The sequence below is a fragment of the Clinocottus analis genome, unplaced genomic scaffold (genome assembly GCF_023055335.1).
Source record: "Clinocottus analis isolate CAN_PGR_092001 unplaced genomic scaffold, fCliAna1.0.p SCAF_8, whole genome shotgun sequence".
Lineage (NCBI taxonomy): Eukaryota > Metazoa > Chordata > Actinopteri > Perciformes > Cottidae > Clinocottus > Clinocottus analis.
The window spans coordinates 10,648,869-10,664,722 of record NW_027176240.1 but is presented as its reverse complement, the minus strand read 5'-3'; the positions used below and the strand labels follow the sequence as shown (position 1 = coordinate 10,664,722).

The 15,854-nt window shown below is 42.3% G+C and overlaps 1 protein-coding gene across 1 annotated transcript; it reads left to right on the top strand.

Moving 5' to 3' along the window:
• Positions 1-271: 271 nt before the first annotated feature.
• crtac1b (cartilage acidic protein 1b) lies at positions 272-15,608 on the top strand. The gene is made up of 14 exons (XM_068568118.1): positions 272-456; positions 2,039-2,235; positions 2,607-2,743; positions 4,968-5,124; positions 7,247-7,381; positions 7,506-7,648; positions 10,440-10,576; positions 12,172-12,254; positions 12,500-12,600; positions 12,707-12,875; positions 13,575-13,720; positions 14,539-14,581; positions 14,680-14,823; positions 15,104-15,608. Exons 1-14 carry the CDS (start codon positions 272-274, stop codon positions 15,229-15,231), a joined length of 1,905 nt encoding a protein of 634 aa, XP_068424219.1. The 3' UTR covers positions 15,232-15,608.
• The last annotated feature ends 246 nt before the right edge of the window (positions 15,609-15,854 follow it).

Sequence of the window (15,854 nt, the reverse complement as noted above, 5' to 3'; positions counted from 1 at the left end):
GACAACAGTGCACTGTAGTTCAGTCGAAGAGTAATGTGTGTGAATTGGTTGGATATGAATTGGGGTGTTCTCATGTGTGTGTTTCCTACAGATGAACAGGAGCAGCATTGTTCTAATTTTTTAATTCAAACCTATTATTGCTGCACTTTTACTCTTTGGAAAATGCATTTGGGATGTTTTTGATGCCGCAAAATAGACAAAGTGCATGACAGTAGCACCCCCTCAAAGTCATCTGTTAAAAAAAACATTGTGTTTTTCTCTTTAGGTGAGGATGTTGTTGTGGTTGGTTATGTTCCTGCCTGCCATCTCCTCGGCTCAGCGATCAGAGCCCATGTTCTCAGCTATTACCAAGTCCGTCCTTCCTCCCGACTATGACAACAACCCCACCCAGCTCAACTACGGCGTGGCCGTCACCGATGTGGACGGAGATGGAGACCTGGAGATGTTTGTAGCTGGGTGAGAAAGGGGGAGGCGGGTTGAACAAAGCAGCCTTTTGTTACTTTTTATTCAACCTTAATGCATCCTAGAGCCTTAATATCACAAGCACATAACACACAATTAAAATAATTCATGAAGTGATGAGTGATATCCAAGAATAGATCAGAGGTTGAAATAAAAGTGCATTGTCATGTTCCGAGCTAAAGGTTGAAGACAAAGGCAAAAGACTAAAAGACAAGAGATGGTAGTGTGCCCTGAGGCTCACTCAACTGATGAAAATTGATGTGATTGGATAGAGCGCCATTGATGGGAACAGTTTGGCAAGCCTGCCTCTATCCAGTGAAGCGGCAATGAATTTCCCAATGCTTAACAGAATATAGATGGACCAAAACGACCCTGCTTAATAAATGTCATTTAGCCCACACACCCTATTCAGCAGGTATCCTGGACTGGAAGGTATCACTAAACCTCATCGAGAATGTCATTTCATTGGGATTAGAAGAATCATAGGGTTGAGTGTTTCAGTTTATATTCCTCTTACACTTTTTATTGCAGATGAATGAGGGACACGCCACTTGAAGTCACTGTGGTTACACTTTAGTTTGAAATTCCCTCATAATCAGACTGTTAGCAGTCAGAACAGAGAAGAGTGTTTCAAGATTTAGATGTTTGTCCTACTTTTTGTCACTCCCATGTCAAACATTGGCAGTCTGGCTTCAGACATCATTTTAACCCAAATCATTCTCTCTTTTCTAACCCTATTCAAGTGGTTATGTTGCCTAAATCTAACTGACAATTTCACAACCATTACCATGTTACAACATTAACCATGTGTGAACCTTTTGCTTCAAGATACTATCAAAAGCCTGTCCTCTGCGTCACCGTAATGACCCTGGTGCAATCAAAGCATGCCAATTGTAAACATGTAAACTGATTGTGAATCATGCAGAATGTTTTTTATTTTCGTTATAGAGAACTACTTTGCAGACTGTAATGTTATGATCTGTTTAACAGTGAAACACTAGATTTAAGAAACGTGTAATACATAAGTACAACTATTAATGGGTGTATTTATTATAAAGTTAAAAGATAACATTTTGAATTTGCATAGTCTACATGTGATTTAGGACAGCTGAAATTGCTGTTTGGGATTTTGGTGGAAAAAGTTAGTTTTGGGAAAAAAAAATGGATTCAACAAAAATTTGAATGTGCAGGTCTGACTTTATACTGCAATCAGAAATCTGAATCGGTCAAGATAATTGCGATAAGTGCATCTCGACCTATTAGTCACATCGTTGGACTCATGCTGGACAATTGCACTTTTTTCTTTCTCCAAAAGTCCAATTCATGCAGCAGAAACAGATATGAATATCCCATGCATATTACAATTGGAGATTGTTAGTCTCAAGCAGAAGTGACCATCATCTCCAAATGAAAAAACATAAACATTGTTTATTTATTTATTGTTCATTATTTTTAGGAAAGATTTTTCACTATGTACGATTTGTAGAAAAAAAAACTCCCCTCCTTGATTTAGTCTTCAAAATTCCTCTTATGTAATGTAAATGTTAACAGCTGTGCCGCTGGTGCCTGTTGACAGCTACAACGGCCCAAACCTGGTGCTGAAGTACAACAAGGAGCTGAAAAGACTCGTCAACATCGCTGTTGACAACCGCAGCTCGCCGTTCTACGCCCTGAGAGACCGCCAAGGCAATGCCATCGGAGTGACAGCATGTGACATCGACGGAGACGGTCGGGAGGAGATTTATGTCCTTAACACCAATAACGCCTTTTCTGGTACAGTCAACGCTTTCATACACACTGGTACAATTTCACAAAAATAATGCATGTGTGCACACACACACACACTCACAAAGGTTGTGCCTCTTTTCTTGTACGGTGACAAAGCAGAAGAATCAGTATGCAGATATTAAGCTTATCTTCATCAGATAACAGATAAGCTTTGTGCCGCTATTTATCAATCGGAGAGCTACAGAGTGCACACTGTCAAAACTACCACACCTCACATAAAAATGAAAGAGGTCACTTTCAGCCACAACAACCTCTTGTGTTTCCAATCACTCAAAGTTTTTTTTTATTGCATAACACCCTCTTCACTCTCCCAACAATCTTTGCCTCTCCTGAATTCTGTGTCTCTCCGCATCAAGGTCGGGCAACATACTCTGACAAGCTGTTTAAGTTCCGTAATGGACGCTTTGAAGATCTGCTGAACGATGACATCAATGAACACAGAGATGTGGCCAACCGAATGGCTGGGCGCTCAGTGGCCTGTGTGGACAGAAAGGTACGAGACGCACACATACACACACAAACACAAGAAAATGGGAGTATTTGCAGATGCACACCACACAAACACACAAACACGCGTGCGCACGTGCGCGTGCTCCCCAGAGTGTCTTCTGCGTACATGCATGGGTGCTTCTGTTTGTTTACCAGTGATAACTCATGCCCTGCCTACGCCGCCCTTCTCTGCATGTGCTATGACAGTTCATTTGGGGGAATGGTGTGCCATTTTCTCTCTTCTGTCCATCGCACCAGTGTAATTACAGAAGCCAGGGCTCGTTTGTTTTATAGAACATCGTACGAGGGGAGGAGTGATGACTGCACACTACTGCTTTCTGCCCGTAGCATTTTCTCTCTTTCCCGTTGTTTCCTTCCCTCTTTCCCTCGCCTTTACTCCCTTTCTTCTCTCCCTGACTGACCCTCTCTGTCTTTGTCTCTTATCTTACAAGCATACAGTTCTCACTTTCATTCAGGGGATGGGATAAAGAAAGTGATAGTGGGAAGAGGACAGTAGGGATTACAATAGATTTTTTTTAACCACAGTCCCATTCCACTGAACACGAATAGGTTTCGCAGCTGCCAGACTGATTGGAAAGATATTTGCTTTTAATGGCATAATGCTTTTAGAGGACGCCAAAACACTGATGTGTGTTCTTCCATGCAGACTGACGGAGGGAGAATACATTTTCCTATTGCTGAGCACGTTTTATTACAAGAGATTTGGAATGACAGCAGAGGGGTTGCATAGGCCAAAACCACATTATGCTGTAAAATGGGTTAGGTAGCGAATGTGTTTAGTCCTGCTTACTCATAAATAATGTGTTATCATTCAGAAAGAAGGGAAATAATTGGTCATCCAATTGTTTCATCACTCCAAGTCTCCTTGAAAGAGACGTCGCATCATTAGTCTTCAACAAAGTGATGAAGGTGACATATCTGGGGGATTCACTTTGAACTGATTGATCAGTTCACTTTGCACTGGCAGGCACTCGCGAGATTCTGATAATAAGTGGATTTTAAAAGCCAGAATGGTTGAAATGAGCTCGATAAAAAAAAAGCCCCTTTCAAAACAGGCGGTAGCCTGTTCAGCCTTTTCAGTGATAGCCGTAAAGACTGGTGTAAAGGGCATGCAGTCTCATGTGCCTGCACCTGCATGCACTTTGCAGGCATGCATGTCACACTATTCACAATGCCAATTCCAGTGACATAAATTAGCCTTGGGTGAAGACTTATTGAAAACTCGTTGACTTTTAAGTTTGTTAAGTAACTGCCAGTGGCCTTCAGGTCTTTCATTGTATTTCATTCTCATTTTGCCAAGCGCATGACTGTGCTTGTGTGTGTGCTTGTGTGTGTGCTTGTGTGTGTGTGTGTGTGTGTGTGTGTGTGTGTGTGTGCACTCCCACCTCATCAGGCCATAATGTGACGCTTCATGACATTTACATCAACGAGACTCTTTTACTTTTCTTGTCGTTTAAAAATATAGGAATGTTATCAGTGAAATTATGTGTATGTATGTGTGTGTGTTTGTATATGTGCATGTGTTTGTATTGATTGAAATATGTTAGGCCTGGTGGGAAAGCTCATTGGAATCCAGTGTGTAGTCTATTAGTGTGGTTCCGTCTGTGGGTTTGTGTCTGCAGGGACTCTGACTGATAATGGAGTGTGAAATTAATCTCCAAAGGGAGGCAGAGGAAGGAGTAGGGAGAGAGGCTGAGAGAGAGAGTGTAAAAGGTAGGGAACAGGGTAAAGGGAGATAAAGGGGGAAAGAGGGTTCATTGGAAAAGGTGAAACTGTGCATACTTAAAAAAAAAAATAGATGTTCAAATAACATACGTAATCCTGTTTTTGTTTACTCAAAAATCTGCCCAACTTGTATTTGGCTTTCATTTAAATCAGCTCTAATTGAAGTTTCCATTAATGTATTAATGTTTTATTAGTGCAGTTTTGAGTCCAAAAATAACTTCATGAGCAGATTTACGAATTCAGAAACCAACATGCTTGAGAGCTATAGAAAAGAAAGAAAAAAGGAAGGGCGGGGGGTGTCACAATAAGATCGGGATGATGTCTAAAATTAATAACGAGCACTGCAGGTTACTGCATGAAGAGCATATGGCTGTTCGTCTAGTGGGAGGAGCTGAGGACAGAGAGGACTCGAGCTGCACGTATTTTCAAATTCTGGAATTTCTTGAATCTAAATGTGAACCGTTTGGTTTTTTGTCTTCCAGGGTGCCGGACGCTATGCCATCTACATAGCCAACTATGCAAGTGGCAACGTGGGTCCTCATGCTCTTATTGAAATGGACGAGGCAGCCAGTGATCTTTCACAGGGCGTCATTGCCCTCTCCAACGTGGCAGAGCAGGCCGGAGTCAATAAGTTCACTGGTAGGTATGCTGAAATGACTATGTGTGTGTGTGTGTGTGTGTGTGTGTGTGTGTGTGTGTGTGTGTGTGTGTCTGTGTGTGTGTGTCTGTGTGTGACGTAGACCTTCATCCGGCACTGCTGGACTTTGATTTACACAGACATCTGTAGAGGATGCTAAGAGCATGTGCTCGCTGTACCCATGGAGTCTGAAATATAGGACTTCAGGACAGAGAGGGGGCTGGAGGGATGCCAAGTGAGGAAAAAAAAAGAAAGACGCAAAAGATGAAAGAGAACAAGATGAGCGTAAGCTTGAGAAAAGGAAGAGAGAGAGAGAGAAAGCAAAGTGTTAGTGGGCTCTTTTGGCCCTGTCAGCTGTTTACTCCAGCCAAAGTCAGGGAAGCGAAGGCGAAGGACGACACACGCATACATCAGACCGGCTCAACGGTCCAGAAATGGCATCCATCATCGCCTGCTGTGGTTACCTCGGACCTCTGAAGGTGTGGATGCAACTAGTCACTACAGCGCGGAGTGTTTTATGTGCATGTTGTCAGCTCAGTCATTTTGAAAGTTTTTCTGAGTGGCGAAATGTTTTTAAAGTTGACAGAAAGTGGCTGATGTTGTTTTAGAGATTGGTCAAACAATCACTCCTGAGCCTCGTGATTAGTTTAAAAAGGGATTTGAGTGTCCAGTAAAATCCCTGGTGAGAAACATCTGTCCCTGTTGGACATTTTTTAGTTGACACTTCACCCAAAAATCCAAATCCATTCTAGCAATTTCACATAATCCTCTCTTTTGGGGAAAATACAGGCGTCTAAATATTGAGTGTACCGGTTTCATTCATGCTATTTACATTGATACCATAAACTGTCTCTCACACAGACTAAAACCTCACTTTTTTTTGTATTTTCATTGACAATTTGAGGTATTTTTATTGTGTCATCAGCAACCTAACGGCTACTATTCTCTTTAATGTTGAATGTGTTTTTCTAATTTCTTGTTTTTGTGAGAAAGTAAAGATCTGAATTGCCATTTAAATGCTTTTGAAACTGAATGGCCGACCTTGAAATAGATTTCAGGAGCACTGAAATTCATCACCGCACCTCTGCTCACTTGGACCAACATTTCACTTAACCCTGTGATGGATACCTGTTTTGCTATCGAAGAGGAGAACAATAAATGCCAAAATGAATGATTTCACTGTGATTTGTTTCTTTGATAATAGCGCTGCCTCTCTGATACTTTATTGTCACCACTGAAAAGTCCTTGACGCTGATGTCCAAGTAAATTTTGGAAATGGGAGACAACTTTGTATTTGAGCATAACAGAATCAATCTTCATCATCAATGGATCTTTTTACATTCAAGATGTCATCTAAGTCACCAGAGGGGCAGGGTGAGCTCGCCCAGAATCGCCGTGAATGATGTACGGTGGACGGCTTTGTCATCAAACCGCCGTTAATCAGAGCAGAGGGACAGGCAGCAAAGTTGCATATCTAATGGTTACATATCTCTGGAGGGACATTAGTACTTTACGGCCATAGGGGGCGAGTGATATTTGTCTGGGTTGATGGAGCGGGCCCGTAAATCAGTCGAGAGTCCTGACTCACAGCACTGACTCTGCATACTGGAAGGGCAATCAAAGCCCTTTCAACTCCATAATTAGACTGTGCTGGTCTCAGATGAGACACTTTAGGGAGACACTTCACTTTATAGAATGTCATTGGAAAATCCTGGGGTGATATTGAGTGTATAGAGCAGTCACAAAGATCTTTTCATAAGAAAATTACTGTTAGCTTTTGGTTAATACAAAAGATTCTCAGCATGTGTTGCATCTTTGCATTCTTTTTATTGGTTTGTGCTTGTGCCGTTTATCTGTGTGTGTGTTTGTGTGTGTGTGTGTGTGTGTCTGTGTAGCCTATCAGAGTCAGCGTCTGTGTCAGCAGAGACCCGCCATGCTTAGAGGAAATGGCCTGGAAAGACAGTAATGATCTCACACCGTTCACTTTTGTTGTGGCGCTGATCTCTCTCCCTCTGTTCTCGCCGTTGTTTAACCTATCCTGCCTCAATTGACTAAAACCGACCGTTTTAACTGACTCATTTTCTTCTACTGTTGAGACTCGTCTCTCCGTCTCTGTTTGTGCAGGAGGGCGAGGCGTCGTGGTAGGACCCATTGTCAGTCAAACCCTGTCCGATGTGTTTTGCGACAACGAGTACGGTCCCAACTTCCTGTTCAAGAACAACGGAGATGGAACTTTTACTGATGTGGCGCAGCAGACTGGTGAGAGGAGCATGTGCAGTTTAACAGATCATACCCTTGGATCAGTTATCCCAGCTAAATCATGCAAAAACAGGGCACACAGTAGGCTTTAATGTTTGCTAAGTATATTACCGTATACCTGTAGGCGTGGAGGACCCCATGCAGCACGGCAGAGGGGTTGCTCTGGCAGACTTCAACCGTGACGGCAAGACGGACATCGTCTACGGAAACTGGAATGGACCTCATCGCCTGTATATGCAGCTGAATAACCGCAAACAGAAGTTCAAGGTGGGTCCAGTCAATCCTGGGTACTCCTCATGCATACAAACTTAAAAAGTTAAACGTCTTGAATCAATATGGGCTGCCGGCAAGACAAAAATAAAAAGAGATATGGCCGCACAATTTCAATTGCACGTGCAAAGAAAGTGACGGAAGCAGTTGTATGACGAGTGAACAAGACGTGCTTTAGAGAAGAGTCATCACACCTTCACACAGCAGCCAGTAGCTGTGTAGATTAGGCATGATTGTCAGATTGTTGGTTTTGGAAAGTTACAAAATTCACCAGACAACCTGACAAACATGTTGCATACTAAGGCCTTCATCATCAGTTGATCCCAAGGACCACATGACCAAACCATGTCACACACCTTGACGGGCTCTTCTTTCCTCATCGCTATTTCCAATGATTACTGTTTAAAAGTTTGTCTGTGGATAATCCAGAGTGACCAGCACTCATTCAGAGTCTACAGTCTTTGTATCATGTGATTCTCCCCTTTATAATATCAGGAAGAAGCATTTTGGAGTGAGTTTGTGGTTCTCTCTCTTCTTCTCTGGCCAGAATCAATGTCTAATGAACAAGCAGCATAGACAGCAAGCCTCACCTCTGTGAATCACGGGAGTTATCAATGCTAACAGATGGATTGTGAATTAGCATGAGTCGGTGCTGGCTCACTTTGGGACTGAGTGGGATTTAAAGACGGATGGACGGTGATTTACTCAATCAACTCCTGTGCGACAGCTAACAGTGTGCATATGTTTGTGTAGTACGGTTAATAGTGACAAACACAGCGACGGGGTCTGCCGTGGGCAAATCTGTGGAGGTTTCGTGCTCGGTGATTTATCCGCCAGCAGCTGCGACTGCATCTTTTCTCAAAGAGATAAACGTCACACGAGACATCTTTATTGGGGTCAAATAAGGGGTTAATGTGTAATGCTTAGCCCAGAGACAATTCCATCAGTATGGCACACACGCTCACACACAAAGACAATGCACTCACATACGCACACACAAACGACAAATTGAATTATCTAGCCAATGTTTTTTTTATTTATTTTTTTTAACCGAGATTGTTAAATCACAAATTCAAAAACACATTTAAACCCCTTCCCCCCACACAAACTGACACTCCTACCAACCGTGTTGACCTTTGGCATCTATAATGAAGCTGCTGTATCACTTCAGTAAACCGATAATTAAATTGGGCTGAAACAGCAGCTTGTCCGGGCAGTAGAAAGTGCAGATTAGGCCTGTTTTTGCTTTAATTAAAATCTATTGCTGAGGTTTTCCTTGCAGTAGGTTTACCACACACAGTAAGTATTTAAAGAGATCATTATAAATAATCAAACAGTAATAAAGTGCGAGATTATTGAAGGTATGCTTTCAATTAAACACAATTATAATGTATTAATTTAATACAAAACTATCTGCCCTCTTATTCTTTAAATGTCATGTTTCTGTGCTCCATATATTTGCTTGGTGAAAATCCCTTTCTCATTCCTTATGGCACATCTATTCATCCATCTCGTAGTATAGTAAATGTAGAACTGTCCCTCCCTTGTGGCCCTCAGCTGGCCATCCCCTCTCCTTCACCTGAGAAGCAGAAGGTCACTGTGAGCCCTCCCCAGCCCCGGCTTTATGAGCCTTATAATTAAAACAGGGAGTAAATACTGGAGGGAGTGAAGGGCTGCTCTATAACTCTTCCCTGACTTATCACCGTGTCACTGAAGCGGAGAGATATCTGTTACTTTCTTGTGCAAAAAACTCCTCTGCTGAGGAGACTTTTTTGGGGGCAGGAGAGCTGCAGTCTTTCTGATGCCAAAGTATGGAGAAAAAATGACCTCTGTTCTGATCTTTAGGCTTGAGATGACACTCATCACCCAGGGTGACTTACAGTGAGTGAGCAGATGACAGATCAACTTCCAACTCAAGGGCTGCATATTGATGGACATGTTGGGGGGGGTTGAACTTGTGACCTTAATGTTATTGCACAGTATCTCTATCCACATAGCAACAGGCTACAAGTCATTTTCTACGGAAGCTTCGAGCTGACAACGAACACGAGACTGGCGTGAAGCGCCTCAAAGAGTTGAGCTGGTTTTTATGACGCCGTGAAGCGTCAACCAATCAGATGACTTTTTCCTCCCTGTTCCATTCCATCTAAATATCTTCATCAACGAGCGCTTGCACGACATTTCAACGGCAACATCTGGATCTTTTATACTCATGTAATTTTCTCCTCTGGGAAAAGTTCTCAATTGTCTATGCCCAAAATGTTTGATGCGCAAGGACAGCCGATAACAGACCACAAGGAACCGTCGCAAAGTCTGATGGCAGATGCAGCGAGCATAAATCACACTGCTACCCTTTGTCTATCAACCTCATCTTCCGCAGTAAAGAAATAAATAAAAAAGTAGAACTTTAGAGTATTCTACCATCAGCGTACAGAGAAAGAAAAAGGACGTTTACAGTATCTTTAGTAAAGTTGCTCTAACCCCAGCACGATAATAATAATACATAATTAATTTCTGACAACATTCATCCAAAAAGGAAGAAAAAAAAATTAACAAAATCATGTGAGAGAAACCAAGAAGATTAGGTGTGATGCAAATATCCATATATATTATGCACAAATATGTGAAGAGCATCTCCATGAAATAAACATTTTGAGGATTCATACACTTGCAATACAGGTCAAGTCTGTGATTATATTGCTTCTTGTAAAAGCATGTATGTATGTGAGTGTGTGTGTGTGTGTGTGTGTGTTTCACTAATGTACTATGTGTTTTCTTTCTTTCTCAGGACATTGCATCCCAGAAGTTTTCCATGCCGTCCCCGGTTCGCACCGTCATGGTTGCCGACTTTGACAATGACAACGAGATGGAGGTCTTCTTCAATAACATCGCCTACAGGGGCCCCTCCGCCAACAGGCTCTTTAGGTCCTCACACGGAAATAACACAAGACACATACATATAAACATACAAGTCTTCTACAAGTATGATACTAAGGTTTAATAGCTGTTTGATCATGAGCTTAATGGACTACTCTTGTGTCTTGATTTAATATTCTAAAACATAGCTTGGAAGCTGAGAAGAATTTTAAATTCCCATCCAAGGATACTTATCTAGTCTGGCATCCCGCCTCCTCCTCCACACATGAATGAATTTTTCATTAAGACAGTTTTAGGTCTCTTTTTGGATCACCGTTTGGCTTCCTCTCTAGATAATATTAATGAACTCAGCCTTCAAAAAGCAATAGCGTATAAAAGATATCTTAATAGTAGAATAAACCCATCCTGTCTGAATAAAAATCTGATCTGGCAAATTTCTCTAAACAGGATGCAGAAGTCCTGATGAAAGTTGCCATGAGCTGGTGGGTTAATTCATACCTAATATCAATAATCAATGTAATACCCCAGAGGTTTCCTGGATCTGAATAATCCTGCCGGTCAAGTCAACAATGGAGAATTAGTCTTTCTGGACACGATGCTGTCCGTCAGGGGTCACCGCTCCGCAGCCCGTGGCTCTGTAGTGTGAAGATGAATCAGCTAATAGGACTCTGCTCTTTGGCACTGAAAAGCGCAAATTATTGTGCCAAAGCTAATTAGTTTAATATGACTAATCAATATTTACCTGGGCTGAGGGGTTTAATAGATAGGATCAGCACATTAGTGTGCTGTAAAATTAAATCATAACTTGAGGAAACTGGGATATAGAAATGCTTTGTCACTAAAGGTAAAGGTACTACAAAGTCAATGTGTGTGAATTCCTCCAGCAAATACATGTCTTTGTGAAGTCATTCAAACCATTCAACCAAGAACAACTTTTGACAAATTATGTATTTCTGAATGAACGTCTGGAACTAGTCATTGACTCATCATTTGTCAAGCATTGTTAAAACCAGCATAATAGCAAATACAAAAGGGGAGATTATTAATTAGAGGATAGTATGAATAGTAGGGACACACTCAACTTTGACATTTTATCTGTTCATTTGACCTTTTGTCTGTCATTGCAGACATTTGAGTCTTCAATAAAGTAGTGGAATAAGTGTTAAGATCCTTTGCTGATATAAAAGTAGAAATACGACACTGTCAAAATATCATATTTGTTATGTCTCTACTAACAGTTTCAAGAAAATACAAGTATGAAAGTATTGTCAGCGAAATGTTGAGCCATATAGGTATTAAACTATTATGAATTACATTAGTGGAGCATTTTCAATGATACTTGAACATGCAAGCATCAATTTAATTTTGCAACTCGTTGAGGGAAACTAATTTGACCTACTTTACGTCTTGCTAAGTAGTTTACTTTATAACAGTTAATTATATTTTATAAACTGATCTGATGTTGTTTTTTTTTTACAAACTTAACATAATAACTAGTAACAGTATATTGTCAAATAAATGTAGAAGGCCTGTCTCAGAACTTCATTAAATTGAGGAACTTTCCAACACTGCTTATACAGTCGCATTGTTATTCATGTTTTACCGTGTTTTGATGAGTAAATGCCGTGAAATTGTTTTTCTAGGGTGAGCAGGAGAGAGCATGGAGACCCCCAAATAGAAGAGTTGAATATTGGAGAGGCAGCAGAGCCTGAAGGACGAGGAACCGGTGAGTGGCCGAACAGACAGCCGTCCTACGACGGTGATGAGCAGAGCCAGATCAACCTCACACCTGCTATTCCAACATCTCACCATTAGATGGCACCAGAGCTCCACGAGGGCTTCCTCATGCGTCATAAAAAGACGTGTTCCACACAATTAGTTCTATGACTGTTGAAACATTATGCTCCCTTGCATGAGGATATTAAATGTTATGTAGGCTGTTTCCTGAAGTGTTTAGTTGCCTCGTTACAGGAGCTGTAGCCACAGACTTTGACGGTGATGGCCGCCTGGAACTGCTGATTTCTCACGGTGAAAGTTTAGCACAGCCGCTCTCTGTCTACAAAGTCAACCAGGTCAGTGTTTGTGAGACATTTTGAAAGCCTCAAAATCAACGTTGACACTCAGCGTTTTGTAATGTTCACCGTGACCCTCCCTTTTCTCATTCTGCCTGTGTCTTAGGGAACAACGAACGCCTGGATGCGAGTGATCCCCAGGACCAAGTTTGGTGCTTTCGCCAGAGGAGCTAAAGTGGTGTTGTACACTAAAAAGAGCGGCCCACACACACGGATCATCGACGGTGGCTCAGGATACCTGTGTGAGATGGAGCCTGTTGCCCACTTTGGGCTTGGTAAGTTTTTATTTAAAAAAAAAAAGGACACAAAACTGTCCTGAACCCGTTTCCATTTAATGCCATCTTCAGATTGAATGATTTGTTTAACAACGCACAGCCTAAAACCCAATGAAATTTTACTTTACAACAAATATAAATCTGGGAAAAGCAACACATTGAATTTGAGCTGCTGAAACCAGGAAATTTTCGCACTTTTGCACAACTGATAGTCTACCAGACCTGGGAGCTCAGCCACTGCTTCCTCCTGTCCCAATTGGAGGCCCTCAGTTTGAAAGCCCTAAAGATTACTCACAACATACCAAATGAGCACATTTTCTACACCTCACACATGCAAAAAAAACATCAGTCCTGGTAGATATACTCCTCACCACTAAATTAAAGGGTATCACACGGGGTGCAGAACAGGTGAAATATTCTTTGGCTCTCAGACAGAACACCTGCTGAGTAGATCACTGTCTGGCAAGGTAACTTAAGATCTGTTTAAATTTGGAAATGCCACTTTAATTAAGGGCTGCAGAGGCCCTCTGGAGAGGGGCTGTCTCTATGCCTGATTAAAGTAGTTAATGGAGAGAGAAGAGAGCCACTCTGTCTCTCCCTGAGCTTGTGTCAGTGAAAAAGAGAGGAAGCTTTATGAACCCTTGAGAATGACTAAAGGACACGTGACTGTTCCTCTGTGTGTTCTGTTTGTCTGACCAGGTAAGGACGTCGCCACTAATGTCGAGGTGTACTGGCCAGACGGTCGTTCAGCTGCTCGACCCCTGGAGCCTTCGGATGTCAACACGGTGCTGGAGATCCACTATCCAAGAGATGAGGAAGAGTTCACTCCGACTGTGGAAATAGAGGTAGAGCGGTGATTCATGGCACCTAACTCATCTCAAAGATCGATTTGTAGGCCGCAATCAGGAGAATGTGCTTCTTTGGTGCTCATTTAAGCATCGCTCAAAGGAACTTATAGACTCTTGTCTTACAGCGCATTACCTGGTTTGCGCCAATCATATTGAAAATATCCTTGAAAACAGGAGCGCCACTGAAGCACAATTTTAATTAACTGTAATAAGATATGTGCATTATCTGCGTTATTTACAAATCTTGTGTTTTAGAGAATCAAAGGACAGGTTGAGTTTTAAGAGCTGAATCATTTAAGTTTTGTGCTCGTACAGTAAGTTGCATATTTCACAATTAAATCGTGTTAATTAATTTGTATTTTTTCTCGCATATAAAGACAGAAAACATTGCACAGAAGGTGTGAAGATTGCGTGGTTAATGGGGATCAGCGTGTTTCTCCCACTTAAGAAACACATATGTCATCACAATAACTTAAATATGCTACAGTTGGGTGACAATTAAAGAAAAAACTATACAAGATGGAAGGTGTGAAAGCCATGGCATGGTGAATGATTCACTGAGCGCTCCCTTCACCACAGACGTATTTCATTATAGGATTCAGTTGATCCCTCAGAATAACTTTGCGTTTATCAGAAATAACCCTTCCTCTTAAGGGCATAAGTGATGCAAGCAATGACAGCACAATGACCCGAATCTGAATAAAAGCATCTGCATTAGTTGTGTTTCAGCTTTTCATTTTATTTGTAACCCGTTTTATAGATTTTTATTATTCAAAAGCATTCTTGTTTCTAATCAGACTGACTGTGTCTTACAGTGTGGTCATGGGTTTGCACTGAATGAGAATGGCCGTTGCACAGGTAAGACACGACGATGTTTCTGTTGACCACTTGCTTGTGTCCTCATTTTAAATCAAGACAAAAAGCATCTCTCCCTTCCTCTCCTTTCCGTCCCTCAGACAAAGATGAGTGTACCCAGTTTCCTACTGTGTGCCCCTCTGACCGCCCTGTCTGCACCAACACCTATGGCAGCTATAAGTGCCGCGCCAAGAGGAGATGCAACCAGGGCTTTGAGCCCAACGACGATGGGTCAGCCTGTGTGGGTGAGTGGTCCTGGCATAGTCGGGGTAGACTTAGCTGGATTACAAAGATCAGGAGAACAAAGCAAGCACTGCCAGAGAATGAGATGCCTTAAGCTGCCTTAATTACTCTGGTTTTGAGTAAAGGCTTAGAGGTGCTAGCATTCCTCTGACTGTGTCCCCTCTCTGCACCCCGCTGTCTTGCATGACTAACTCCCCCATGTGAATGAGCTCTCTTTCAGCCATAAAGACGCAGATGTTGGCTAACTTTTGCCTGCCCTCTGTTTTGCCTCTTTCTCTGCAGCCCAGGTGGCTTATTTTGGGGGGACGCGGTCCTCTGGGGAAGGCAAGCGTTCAGGCCTTTCTTTCTGGATACTCCCCGTCTCTGTGCTACCACTCATCTCTAACTATCTTCAGACTGGACTACTGTAGCCGTCACTCTCGCCTCCCCTTCCTAACTCTCTCCAATGCTAAATGTGGATGTGCAGAAACTCTCGGAGCAAACTTTTCACTTCCACATCTACTCGTTTTTCTCCTTTGTGGATTTCTGCTGTTGTTTTCCATCAGTTATTTACAGCCTGGCCCCCTCCTCACCGCTGCTATGTGTCACCTCTTGGCTCCCGGCCCCCTCTGGACTATAAAGAAACACACAAGGAGCATGCTCGCTGGGAGCTACGAGGTTCAGAACTATCTGTGTCGCACCCGCAGAGCCCTCACGTCATCACCTGGCACTTATCTTAGTGGGAACTGAACTGAGGCCAAGTCAATGAGTGGATCTGGAGCGTATAACCCTCTGCACATACAGTACAGCAGACAGATCTACTGGCTCACAGACCACATTCATTAGAGACACGCTGAGGCCTCATCTGTATCCCGGCAATGCCACTATGTTAATCCTTACAATGTCCCTCTCATTCTCATGATGGGCTTTCTGGGATGATGAGGAAGACCAGGTCTTCGTGCTTTAGGCTCTGTGTGTCAGTGTGAGTGAGTATACCGTGCCCAAAGGAACATATGCCAGACCATCTGTCGCCGATGGTAGGAAACGCTTTGTT